This window comes from Sceloporus occidentalis, unplaced genomic scaffold, assembly GCF_023333645.1.
Source record: "Sceloporus occidentalis isolate IW3139 unplaced genomic scaffold, rSceOcc1.0.p SCAF_1, whole genome shotgun sequence".
Classification (NCBI taxonomy): domain Eukaryota; kingdom Metazoa; phylum Chordata; class Lepidosauria; order Squamata; family Phrynosomatidae; genus Sceloporus; species Sceloporus occidentalis.
Genome location: NW_028316981.1, coordinates 26,544,466 through 26,558,433, shown reverse-complemented (window position 1 = coordinate 26,558,433; position 13,968 = coordinate 26,544,466). Strand labels below are relative to the sequence as shown.

General features: G+C 40.2%; 1 protein-coding gene across 1 annotated transcript; it reads left to right on the top strand.

Annotated features, from left to right (window-relative positions):
- Positions 1-505: 505 nt before the first annotated feature.
- Positions 506-13,448, top strand: LOC149321266 (monoacylglycerol lipase ABHD6-like). Its single transcript, XM_089510313.1, has 9 exons — positions 506-611; positions 1,193-1,346; positions 4,512-4,668; positions 5,455-5,568; positions 7,439-7,571; positions 9,328-9,446; positions 10,077-10,131; positions 12,609-12,709; positions 13,272-13,448. Exons 1-9 carry the CDS (start codon positions 506-508, stop codon positions 13,446-13,448), a joined length of 1,116 nt encoding a protein of 371 aa, XP_089366439.1.
- Positions 13,449-13,968: the final 520 nt, after the last annotated feature.

Below are 13,968 nucleotides of genomic sequence, written 5' to 3'. Positions count from 1 at the left end.
CCCTTTGGGGCGGCCTGCACCCGCCCCTTTCCCTGAAGGATTGGGACCTCGGTGGCCACAGCGGCAACCCCAGAGGCCCCAATCCGCCGCTTTTCCAGGCCTCGGGGAAGCAGCAAAACACTGCTTCCCCGCGGCCTGGAAGGGGGTGTCCTTGGGGTTTCATGCCCCAAGGACACACCGACAGTGATGGGGAGAGAGAGAAAGGATCCGCTCAGCCCCTTTCTCTTTTGTATCACTGGCACAGCCATGTAAAGGTTGCGCCAGCGATACCTGTGGCAAAAGGAGCTCTGTTTTTGAGCTCCTTCCGGCGCTGCTGAAAGGGCGCCACATGCTTGCGCTGTGATGTTTGGCTGCGGTGCAGCCGTGACATCGTAATGGCAGCATCCATGTAGACAGGGTGCCACCATTTTGACACTGTGGTTACGTGCTAGGGTTGTGGGGTGTCTGTAAAGGACACCCCGAGGCAACCCTAGCACGTATCCAGGCTGGCACTTTGGATACCGCCATGGAGAGCCAAAAAGACAAACAAATGGGTCCTAGAACTGATCGAGTTGGAAATCTCCCGGGAAGCCAAGATGACTTAACTAAGGTTGCCATACTTTGGCCACATCGTGAGAAGGCACAACTCATTGGAAAAGACAATGATGCTAGGAAAGGTGCCACATGCTAGATGGATGGACTTTAAAAAAATGGGTATGAGTTTGCATGAGCTAAGCAGAGAAGTGGAGGATTGGGAGTCTTGAAGATGTCTCATCCCCAGGGTTGCCATGAGTTGCAATTGACCCTAAGGCAGTTAACAACAACAACATATATTTTTATTGTTTTAATACATTTTAATATTTTAATTGTTTTAATATATGACTCTTTAACTATACGTTTTATATTTTAATTCACCTTTTCTAGTGTTTGTAAACTGTATTGTTTTTAAAATGTTGATATGATGATGATCATGATCATTTTTAGTGTTCATTCCTTTATGTCATTTGTCCTCATAACTGCAGGAGGATCCCTTGGGCTGAAATATAGTGATCTAGTGGTCAGCGGCTCTCTGAAGAGATCAGCCCTTCTTCTGTCATGTGCTGCTCCAGAAAGCAGAAAAGCATAAGAAGAGTTCTTCTGGATTACAATAACTGAGCCCTGTTTATATCCTCTTCTCCTAATTTCAATGATTTCTGATTCTTTTCATGCCCAGGCAGTAAAGACAGAATGAGACAAGCAGACATGGGACACTGTTTGATCAAGGTACTCTTGAGGACCATGAACCTCATTGTGTCTGGCTTAATATTTACTTTCCTCTTCATATACCACCTGGGACCTTCACTAAAGATATTCCAGATCATGATGTGGTGAGTGTATACCTAGCAACATACAAGGCAATTGTAAGCACACCAGTACCCTGCAGGTGTTTGGGACCACAACTTCCATCAGCCCCAGCCTTCACAGCCAATGATCAGGATTCATAGGAGTGGTCATCCAAACTGTATGGATGGTAACAGGATTCCTACTAGTGATCTATATGGCATGGAAATAAAATAGGATAGGGATGAAATAGGTAACTTCTTTAGCAGGAAACAATATCTCCTTTGAGATAGGAATCCCAGGGAATAAAACTAAGGACATTATCACACCAACCTTATGTCTTGAAGTAGTCACATTAGGAACATGTTTCTTATCACAATTCTCTTCTTTCATACAACTGCTCTGCTTGTAAAAAAAAAAAAAAAAAAAACCTCCCTTGGTGTGATAAGCCTTTTCAGCTCAATCCCAGCATTACAGCAGTCAGTGTCAATTACAAAAATGATGAAAAACTATTTTAAAATATTGATTTAAATTTTATTTTCTAGTTTTACCATGAATATGCAGACACTGCAAAGATTAAAAAACAAACCAACCAGGCAGTGTTACCTGTTTTGGAATAGATTGGAGAGGGGGGAGACGAATCAGGCCTGTTTCGTCAGAACTTTCACAAGGAGGATTGCAAGCATATGTTTTCTAAAAAACTGATAATGGACTTGGAAACTAGAGGTTCTCTATGTTTCCCAAACTATGTACCCCTTTGTAAACCCTTAATTGCTACTCTTTGCTATAGAAATATGACTGAAAATGATTATTCTTCAGGACACGGTTGCTTAAGCTCTTTCTACTCAATAGTGTGTAGCAAAGCCAGCAAAGTCTTCAGTTAATGCCTTCACAATCCCCTGACCACATAGAGCTCCCTGGTATTACTATTATTGTTGTAATTTCTATTCCAATTTTTTCTCAGATTGGGATTTAAAGTGGCTTGCAGTTATTAAAAAATATTCTAAAAAATTGAAAAAATGCAAAAGTATTTTAATAATTAATAATAAAAAAATTATTTCTATTTTCTTGCCTCTCCCAGGGTGGATCAAGGCGGGATTACAAGCCAATGTAATATGCACAAAATACATCGATAATATGCAATAATAATAATTTTTCCATTAAAAACTAACTCGCCATCTGTGACAATAACAGTAAGATTGTATTACAGTCAAGAAGTGTAGCAATATCTCCTACATGAGGTCAGGTAGGTAAGCTCGCCATAAGAGATCCATCTTAAGTGCCTTCTTAAATGCCTCCAAGGAGGTAGTAAGGTGGATCTCTTCTGGGAGGCCATTCCACAGTTTCAGAGAGGCTACTGTGAACGCTTGTTGGGAAGTCGATCGATTGATTTTCTAATAAATTCTTCTCAGTTTTTCTGAGACTGCGGGACGGATTGTGTAGGGAGGGGTGTTCCCGCAAGTAACTCGGGCCCAAGCCATGTAGGGCCTTAAAGGTAATAACCAACACCTTGTACTGAGTGATTGTTTAAATTGTTTAAATTTTGTAAACAATCACAATTGTTTAACATAATTAAACAATCAGAAAAAATATTAAACCTGGTTAAAACATATACTGTATCAAAACACACACACACACCAAAAATTGCAGTATCTAGTGCACTGTAAAAGATAGGCCTTATATCATTACTCATCAAATGCCTGTCAGAATAGAAAAGCTTTTGCTTGTTTGTGAAAAGAAAGTCAGGAGGGTGCCAGTCTAAGTTCTCTGTGGAGGGAGTTCCAGAGGCTGAGACTCTCCAGTTCTGTATTGTTTATTCTGTATGACTACCTGGGATTCAGGTGAGACTCTATACCACTTTTCCCTGGTGATGTCAAGGACTTACCTGAGAGCTTCTGCATGCAAAGTCAGTGCTGTGCCACTGAACTACAGACCACCTCCTCCTCCTGCAATGCTTGTGCCACTTGTGGGACTCTTAAGCCTGAACTTCACATGGAGCTGTCCAGGGTGCTGGTGCTTCCTTTGCTTAGAGTTTGCTTCACTAGACCCTGATTTCTCCTATGTGAGCTTTGCCTTTCTTGGCGGTGTCTTATCATAGTATTGGTGAACTTGTGGCCCTTCAGGCTGCATCTGCACTGCAGAAATAATGCAGTTTGACACTGCTTTAACTGCCATGACAGAGAAGGCTAAATATCTTTTAAAAATTTGCACATCCCAGAAATCCATAGCACTGAGCCATGACAGTTAAAGCAGTGTCAAACTGCATTATTTCTGCAGTGTAGATGCAGCCTCAGATGCTATTGGACTTGGATTGGATGATTCTATGAAGCCCAGTAGCTTTTGAGGCTAACCTGCACTGCAGAAATAATACAGTTTGACACTGCTTTAACTGTGATGGCTCAATGGTATGGAATTTTGTGATGTGCAGTTCATATTCCATCAGCCGCAGCCAGAGGGCAAAGTGGCAGGAGTTCTAGTCCATCAACTTTAGAAGGTCCTCAGGTTCTCAAGCCCCTGATTCAGTGATACCTGAATGTGGTTTGTCTGACTTTACTTCCCAGTGTGGAAGTCAAATTCATGCCTCACACCCAGGCTAGGATTCCGTCTGAATGGGGCCAGCAGTATTAGGCCTGATTCTGAAGAAGTTGTGGGTAAAAAGAAGTAGTGAGGATGGAACTATGACAGTAGACCAAACCTACCACCCCAAATATGGCAGTGTAGGGAGCTGACTTGGAGGCTAATGCAGGAAAGCAGGCAGGGAAGGGCAGTGGAACTTAGTGGATCATCCTAGCTACATAATTCTAGAATATACGTAGTACAGCAAACAGAAGCTCAGTAGAAAACAGTGTTATATTACTCTGTTGGCCTTCTGGGCACAACTCTCTCCAGCGAGCATGAAGTTTCTGATTCAGGTATATATGCATTCTAGTCTGAGTGAACTGCAGGCTATCTTCCTGCTATGTTAAAATCTCCCAGATTTGATACCATTTCAGTTGATCTGCTACTGTTGATCTGAGAAAGATCCAAAGGCTTGCATAACTGAAATCTTTTCTGAATTATCCCCATCTCACAGATGGGTAATCCAGTGTAAACAGGAGAGTCAGCAGGAATTCTAAACTTTTAGAATTTAGGAATTTTATTAGAAAGTCACTAAAATATGCTTGTATTGTTCTCTCTGCCATTATTCAAGTTGTTTTTCTTTGAAATTTTAGGTATAAACGCCAGAAAAGGGGTGTGAAAGTGAAATATGTTGAGCATGATGGCTACAGGTTCTGTTACTTCTCCCGTGGGAAGCCTGGACTCCAGCCATCCATGTTGATGCTTCATGGGTTTTCGTTCAACAAAGACATGTGGTTAAATGCCATCAAAGTATGTTTCCACTTGTTTTTCTTTTCTAAACCATGACTCAATACATGCTGGTGCTGGGGGAGGAGAGACTGTGTTTTTTCATCACTCCTATCCTTCCCATGAGACTTGTGCAGGAGAGTTTCCAAGGGCAATGCGTCCATGCTTCTTACTCGGCTTCCTGAGATGGTGTCATCCTTTGTCCTGGTAGGACAACCTGTGTGACTAAAAATACTGTAATAGATTATTAATTACATGGCTTTATAGCCAGCTGCCCCCTCTCTCCACTCCCTCTCCACTATTTAATGGATTCCCCCAGAAGACTGGTTATATATTATGCACCTTTCCATCCTGAGAATCTGAACTTGCTTTTTAAAAAAATCTAGAGCATGAATCTAGCCCACACAAAACTTAGAAAGTTATGGGTTATTTGATTTGAAGTTTTAGAAATGAAGGAGACCATTCATGCAGCTTCCAAAGATAATGAATGTATTTGGGTGAGACCAAGACTTTCTACCCTCACATAGGAATTATTTCTGGAATACTGTGCACATTATGTCACAGTTGCTTCCTTTCAGCCCGATCTCCACCACTGTAACCACTATGCCTTCTCTCTTTGGCTCCTGTCTGTTTCAGTGGATACTTCCAGAAGCTTATCTTCATCCACTAATATACAATATAGGATCTGAAATGAAACTGAATGTAACAGTATTCAAATAATTGATAATTGTTCTACCCTTTGGTAATAAAGAGGGCCAGCTATTATTGCTCTGATTCCTTGGTTTCACAACCCATGCTGTCTTTTCACAGCCCTTTCCTAAGGACCTCCACTTGATCTGCCTTGACATGCCTGGACATGGAGAAACCACTCGCTTGCTTGAAGAAAATTACACAGCAGCTACTCAGGCTCAAAGGATACACCAGGTATGCTCACTCTTTCTGTCATGGGTGCATTATGCCTCGATGACTTGCACATGAGTGTTTCCAGTAAGAACATCTCTCCTCATTTTGGCCAGATTTGAGGCAGACACTGTTAACAATATAACAGCTCAAGCAATCTTAGGGCCCGTCCAGACAGGCTGGAAAAATCAGGATCTCCCTGGTTTTCTTCCTCTTCATTCTGATTTTTAATTTTTTTAATTTATAAACAATACATTCCAGGACTAAGCATGTAAATGTGAAACCATGTATAATAGCAAAACCTATTGAAATGAATGACTTCTGGAGGACGTTGACTATGGAGTTGCACTGGAGAACCTAGAGATGCCTAGAGAAAACACCTATTTGGGCATTTCTAAGTCCTCAAGTGTGACTCTATGGCCAAAGTCCACTGGAAGCATACCATAGAATCGTGCTAGAAAACCTAAAAAATGCCTAGCAGGAATATATATTTTCATGTGCAGCCTTGAATCCCATTTTGGGAGAAAGGTGAGATATAAAATCCAACAAATAAATAAATAAAATGTGAGGAAAGTGAAACTTCAAGAACCATATAGGAGATTAGATAGATAGATAGATAGATAGATAGATAGATAGATAGATAGATAAAATTACATGCTGTTTTTCTCATCTTGAAGTAATCTCAGGGAACTCCCAGCGCTTACAAGGACTTTTTATTCACGCTCTCTAGGTCAATTTAAATTAACCCAATATTTCTCAAAATATACCTCTAGTTCTGTTGTCTCAGATCTAGCTAAGCTGGCTACCACCAGAAAACAAACAGGACAGCAGATTCAATAGAGATTAAGCAAGGGAAAGAGGAATGCTAATGATAAAAGAAATGATTCCAATGCTGAACTAGTGTAATATTGCTAAATCGCATTCACTCTTTAATTATAGCTTCTGAAAAATGATTTAAAAGGGCTCAGTGGAAATGGATGAAAATCAATTTCTGAAATATTGCCAGTGTCTAGATGTAAGATGTGATCAGTGGGAGTGAGAGGAAGAACACAAGAAAGCAGGGAAAGAGGGAAACCTGTCATTTTAAAGAAAGAGTTTGGATGCAAAACCATGAATATGTAGATAAAATCAAAAGAAATGGAAAGTCTCAATATTTTCAGGGGCTTCCCCCCTGCCTTTCTGAATAAGCCAATGACTTGATCAGTGAATGTAAATATGTCCAGCTGTTAATACTGAATCATGCACTGGGCAACAGTTCAGTGCACTATAGCTTTAACCATCCACTCTCACTGAGAATTCTTATCAGCTTGGGATTTTAAGTTCAGAAATTAGATGGCATTTGTACCACATGTCATCATACATGAAATCAGAGGTCTACAACCTTTTTGACAACATGGGCTGTACCTAGTACTAGCTGGGAAACTGTGCAGAGGTGTAGCTATAGGGGAGAGCAAAATCTCCAGTTGAGACTTGTGCTCCCCCAGTAAAATATTCCTTCCATCTCCAAGTTTCTTGCACTGCAGAGAGTGAGATGGAAAAATCTAACTCTGTTGTGTTTGTGTTCCCTTGGTAACTTTGCCTGTTGCCCATTTTCTTTGCATTTCTAAAGGCTATTTCCAAATATTCAATGGCAGTTTTAAAGTTACTGCAATACTAGAAATCTGGGCAGTAAAGGGTAATTTCATTGGGGATATAGAATTTTTTGAGGGGAGTAGTATTCTCATTTTGCTACCTTTTGTAGCTATACCCCTGTGCATATCCATCTGTGCACACCCCCTCCCTCCCTTTCTCTACCAGAATATATTACAGGAAAGTGAGAAAATGACCCAATCAAAGCTGGAAGGGCTGAAATCTTCATCACACAACATCTCCTGGTTCCTGCTTGATGTTTCAGTTTGTCAAATGTATCGGCCTGGAGAGAAAGCCTTTCCACTTGGTTGGCATCTCAATGGGTGGAATGGTGGCTGGCCTTTATGCTGCACTTTATCCATCTGAGGTCTGCTGCTTATCCCTCCTGTGCCCAGCTGGTGAGTGTTACTTCAGAGCCCATCTCCACATTATATTAAAATGGATGAAAAGGAAAAGTCTATTACCGTATGATATGAAGGAACCATTTTATGGCTCTCACCGGAATGTAAATTAAAAGGAACAATGATTGGTGTGTTTGGACAGACCTTAACTCTGCCTTTCTGAGCCCTTTTCTGTCACCCAGCCTTGCAAGAACTGTTCATGCTTGGTTGGGGATTCTGAGAGATAGCATCCTAAAAAGCAACATTTCCATACTTTCAAGCTGTGAGCACTCTCCTTTTCCTACCCATCCCTGTCCCAATATTACTCCTTTCTCCCAGGTTGCTTCTAGATAGGGCAGCTCCTATTAAAACATGCAGCCCTTCCATCGTTTTCTTCTTAAGAAAATGCTTGTGGTAAGTGAAGGGATGGAAGAAAACAAGGATGATTACAAATGAAAGATACTAATGCCTCAACCTCACCTAAAATTCCACTTGTATATGAAGCAGGTGCAAAAAAATCTGCTTAGTGTAGGGTTCTGAAAGCATGCTCTTTACATTTTGTCAATCCCAGAGTAAGTCATTTCCAAACAAGCCAGTTTTCCTGTTTATGTTCTTTTATTCATTTATATCCAGCCTTTCCCTCTTTAATGGGGTTCAAGGCAGCTTGTTGTTGTATGCCATCAAGTCATTTTGGACTTATGGCAACCCTAAGGCTGGACCTTTATGTGGCTTTTGCCCATAAAAAAGGAGTGGTTTTGAAGACTTCAAAACCAGATGCCCCTGGCTTCAATAGTCCACAAAGCTCATTTTCAATAACTAATATTTAGGCAGGTGATGAATATGTCCCTGTTCCCTATAAGATGAGTCAAAAACACATGCAAGCATTATACACATACACACATATACACATATGTGTACCCTGGCAGTAAAGAAAGCAGACAGAAAGAAAATCAACTCATTTGGGATGTAGTGTTGGAGAGGAGTGCTAGAATACAAACAAATGGGTCCTTAAACAGATCAAACTTGAAATCTCATTGAAAGACAACATGGTTGAATTGAGGCTGTCATACAGTACTTTGGCCATATAATGAGAAGGCATGACTCACTAGAAAAGACAATAACGCTAAGAAAGGTAGCAGGTAAAAGAAGGAGAGAACCCCATGCCAGATGGATGGATTCAATCAGGAAGGTCATGGGATGAATTTGCAGGACCTGAGCAGTGGAGGATAGCGGGTCTTGGAGATGTCTCATCCACAGGGTTGCCATGACTCGGGGTTGGCTCAAGGGAATTTAACAACAACAACAACAATACCATGGCAGGCATACCCTGGGTAACCTTTTGGGTGAGTTTTATTAACAAAGGTCTTTAAGCTTCCAACTGTGGACTGCTGCCAAGACTTTTTTCCTTGCTATTTTTTAATAATGACATCCACTGATCACATCTCCTTTAGCAGGCAACAGATTCTGCTGTGCAGTATTCAGCCTTGGCATGAATCCAGCTTCACTATTTCCTCTGATGCATTCAGAAATTAAGTTTTCCAGTGGTTTCTCCGCTTTGTCTGTCCGCTACCAATTAGGTATTCTTTGCCACACAGAATGACTTCATGACCATTCCCCTCGATCTCTTATTTCCCGACACACAGCATTCATAAACTTCCCCATTACCATTGCTGTGATGATAAAACCCATCAGGGAAGCAGACCAGAGTCCCATATTTTACGACTCATTCACCTCTACTTTGCTTTTCATCTGTGCCTTCTTTCCCAACTCTCAGGTCTGAGGTACCCAGCGAATAATGACTTGATCAAGCATTTGAAGAAGCAGGAGCGATCCATTCACTCACACAACTTCCTTAAACTTGGTTTATACCATTCCAGCCAAACAAATATGCAGGTGAAGAAAGACCCAACCACTAAACATCTTTGCTAATAATGTCTCAGACTTTGAAAATATCCCCTTCTTTCACAATTTGAGAAGAATGGGTAACAGACTCTCTGAACAGCAAAAAAATTCTGCATTTTTAAAATAAAATGCCTGCGTTAGATACGTGAAGGATCTAAATACCCTACTTGAATCTACTTGGTGCCAAGCAACAAAAACAGTGTGTTAGATGCAGTACAAAACTGGAAATAATCAGAGTTTAGAAAAGTTACTTTTTTAAACTGCTACCTTCAAAAAAGTTATGGGATTGAGGGAGTTGTAGTGAACAACAGTAAAATTTCCAAATTCTAGTTTTACAAACTGCATACACTCCACTGGAAGGATATTAAAAGCCCTTGTCAGCTGAAGAACATCTGAATCTCTCTGGGTATTGTTTAATCTGGGAATGGATTTCTAATTCATATAGGAACATTCAGACAAGAAACCTTGTATTAAGAACTCAACATCCAACAATATATAAAATAAAAATGAGAAATCTAATGAGTGGAAGCAACATTTATATAGTGATGTGATGGGTATGTAAGTATCTTGTGTTTCTTGCAATTCTGACCTATCTTTTTCTCTGTCTTTTTTTCACCTTAGCTTCTCAAGGGATACCTTGCAGCTTCAAGAGTAGATAAATATTTTTTTGTAAACTGTAAGTACAGTACCATGACACTCACAGCTTTCTCACCTCATCATCATATCCACAAGTTTTGCGTTTCCATGGCTATGCATACAGTCTAATTTATAGAGATCCTTGTTGGGCACCAGTTCACTGCATGCATCTAAGTAAGTAGACCTAGTCTATGAAAGCTTATGCCACAATTTCATCTGCTCAGTTAGTCCTAGAGGAGCTACAAGATCCTTTTGCATACTGATATTCCGGACAAACATGGCTAGGTTTTAGATTTCTCAGGAGCACACCTGTATAATGTGTCACATTCATACCTCGCAGTGTTAGATGTACAGTAAGCAACAGTGCCTTTACAAGCCTCAGGAGGGGCTTCTCACTGTCAGAGAAACTATCTTGCCTCAGATAGCAGGAAGACATATATTTCTTTAAACATTTTTTGATTAAATGAGGTGATGAATGATGCCCATTAGAGCTACAGAGAACATGTACTGCATTTTGGATGGCTGCCCAGGTGAATTCAATCTTCTTTTTTTCTGCCATACTTTCTGGTGTGCATGTACATGTAGAAAAAGCACACTTCTTCCAACACTGCAAAAATCACATGCAACTCTGCTTGTATTAGCTTATAATGGGAGAAAAACAATTTGTAGCCACTGGTTTGGCAGCATCAAAAAATGAAAAACAAGGAAGCATCACAGGGGAAACACAGGCAGTTTACAAAGGGATGCTACCAGTGCTGAAGGCCCCCTATAAAATACATTTAAAGGGATCATAACAAGTCCACAAATGACCAAGCTGGAAGGCCCCTTCCTCCAAATATAGTCCCTCAATGACTAAATGAGGACTGAGTCATAACAGAATGAGCTCTAGTGGAGCCAGACCTATATCAGAAGAATCATGATCCAGAGTGGTTATTTTGCCTTCCATGTTCCACATGGTTTTCTTTAGGAAAGGAATAAGAATGGGAGTTGTTGAACTCCAAAGAACAGGAGTTCAACAACAGCTGGAAGGTCACACAGTTCCCATTTTGGCCTTAACAGACTCCTTCCCAGGACTGTTTGCAACAACAGATTTTGCCAAAGCTAGCTTTTTGGACTACAGGAATTAGTTTTTTGGATTACAGCTCCCAGAATCCCTTCAGCTAGCACGGGTTCTGGTTTACATGAGTGGTAGTCCAAAAAAGGAGGGTGGGGAAGTGCTAAGCTCTCTGTTGTGCCTACAAGACATTAATCTTTTTATGGAATTTATCACACAGGGGGAAACTGGAAGTATAAATAGTGACTAACCTGCCATAATCACACCATTGTGCTAATGGTTTTCACACAACGTCGTGTGAAAAGCTCTATTATCCTGGGAATATCCTGCGATAATCATGCAATTGCGCTAATAATTTTCACACGACATCAAGATTAAATGTGATTAAAATGCCACTATCCTGTGAATAACCAGGCAACAAATAGCAGCAAATTATTCACGGGATTTTCCCATGAATTATTTATTTATTTATTTATGCTGTTTATTGCCTGGTTGTTATTCATAGTATAATGGCTCTTTTGTTAATCACAATTTAATCACGTTTTAATCTCAGTTGTGCGATTTTGACCAGTTAATCACTGTTTAAAGTACCAGTTTCCCTCTATTGATAAACTCCAATAAGGAGTTGTGTGTTCACTACCTGCCACTCTCCCTTACCAAAACTGGGAGGTGCAGTGAGGTGGGTCCCTGACACCAGGCAAATGGGTTTTGAAGTTCTTGTTGGCATCATAGCCAAATTTTAACAGTTGTACAGTACCATAAAAGAGTTAATTTGTATTACTGACTCTTTTTTGATACTTTATTTTTGTGCATGAGCTTGGCAGTTTGAGTCTGCAAAAAGATATAAAGGTTTAGAAGAAACAGCTTGGGGCCTTCAATATTGTCACTGGTTGTGAAGGGATGCTGGGCCCATCACCAAAAGGGCTGGAATGCTTCTCTGTTGTGTATCATCTGCAACATCATTTAACACCACTAAACCTTATCTTCTATCAGTTACACATGTCATTGTTCAGCACTGAGAAAACTCTGGGAAGGCCTGGAACTACACCTAGCTGTGGCACAGAAGGGCAGACAATGCATTCAGCATTGTGACAAAGGCAAGCTTCTTTTTACAAAGAAATGAGCCTTGTGTGATTTCAACAAAGTGTGCAAAATGTCCTTCTCATGCTTACATCTGAGTTGGAGACGATTAATGGTTGGGTCTCCCTATTTTCACTGTTGCCACAGTTTGTTAGACTGCAAAATAAGAGTTGAGTAGAAATTACTATTTTGGACTACTGCTCCCATACACCTCCAACTAAGAGGGCCTTTAGTCATGGTGGCTAGGGGAATCTGGGCACTGGAGTCCCAAACAGTAACTTTTCCAAACTATGTGTAAAATAGACATGAATCTAATGTCTTACAATCAGCAACTATAATAATGATATCAAGTACAACCCTTTCTCTTCTTCTTTATTGGAAAGACTTCTTAGACATCTCCAGTGCAAAGTCCAAGTATAGCCTTCATGACAACATCAGCAAGATCAGAGCTCCCACCCAGATCATTTGGGGAAAGGATGACAAGGTAAACCTACCATATATACTTGACTATAAGTCAATCTCATGTATAAGTTGAGGGCAGGTTTTGGGGCTAAAATTAAAAATTCTGAAATGACCCATGGATAAGTCAAGGATAAAACTTTGGGGCATGAAGCAAAGGATTTAAAGGAGAAAGCAAACAATGCAAAAGAACTTACAAAATTCCAGCAGGCATAACTGTTTGTATTAACACTGAAGGGTAGATGGATGGGAGAACAGAAGGGGGTCAGTGCTTCCAAGACATATTGCGTTCTTGGCTTTCACCAGGGGATGGTTCCTCTTTAAATAGGGGTTAATATACAGTGCCTACATTGACCCGTGGATAAATCAACTTAGGTTTTTGGGTCAGTTTGTTGACTAAAATTTCTAGACTTATACATTATATGCTATCATTTTCCAAGCTATCTCCCAGCCTGAGAAGCATCTATCCTATGTCATTTTCTATTCTATTCTATTCTCTGAAGATCAAGTTCACAGAGAATGGGAAATTACAACTGCAACAACAACAACAACAACAAAAACAAAAACCCTATTTCTTTATTGTTCAGGTTCTTGACCCTTCTGGAGCTGACATTTTAGCTGACACCATCGCTAATTCCCAAGTGCATTTGCTGGAGAAATGTGGACACTTCATAGTGCTAGATAGGCCCAGAAAATCTGCAAAACTCCTCTTGGAATTCTACCATTCAGTCTGTGGCACAGTGAAAAATAAGATATGGACATAAACACCATTAAGGAATCAGAGGGCTAGATTATTCCAGACACGTTTCTACTCTGGAAAGAAAATTATGCCAATGGCATTGTTGAAGCTGGGTATCTGAGCTGGTTTTTATCACTTGTCAAAAGATTATTTTTAAAAGCTGCTCTTCACCATTTTGAATTTCTGTTGTCAAGCTGATTTATTGCTTGAAAGTTTACTTGTGTAGGGAGGGAGTAGAAAAAGGGTGAAGGTCTTACCATCTTCTGGCAGATATAGTTGGGAATCCGGATCAGCCTAAAAGTCCAAATCATTAATATTCATTTAAGGAAGAGAATTATTAAGAAAAGCAGCAAGTGGACACAATAATATAAAGACTGTAAATTCTGGCAGGTGGAAGAATTGGGATAATTTCTCATATTAATTGCTTAATTGCTACTGGTTTCAAAACAATGGATGAAGATAGAAAAACCTTTGACTGTTGCAGTGTGTATATATGTTTAACTGTAATTTTGTTTTCATGTGTTTTGTGATCCATTTCATAATGC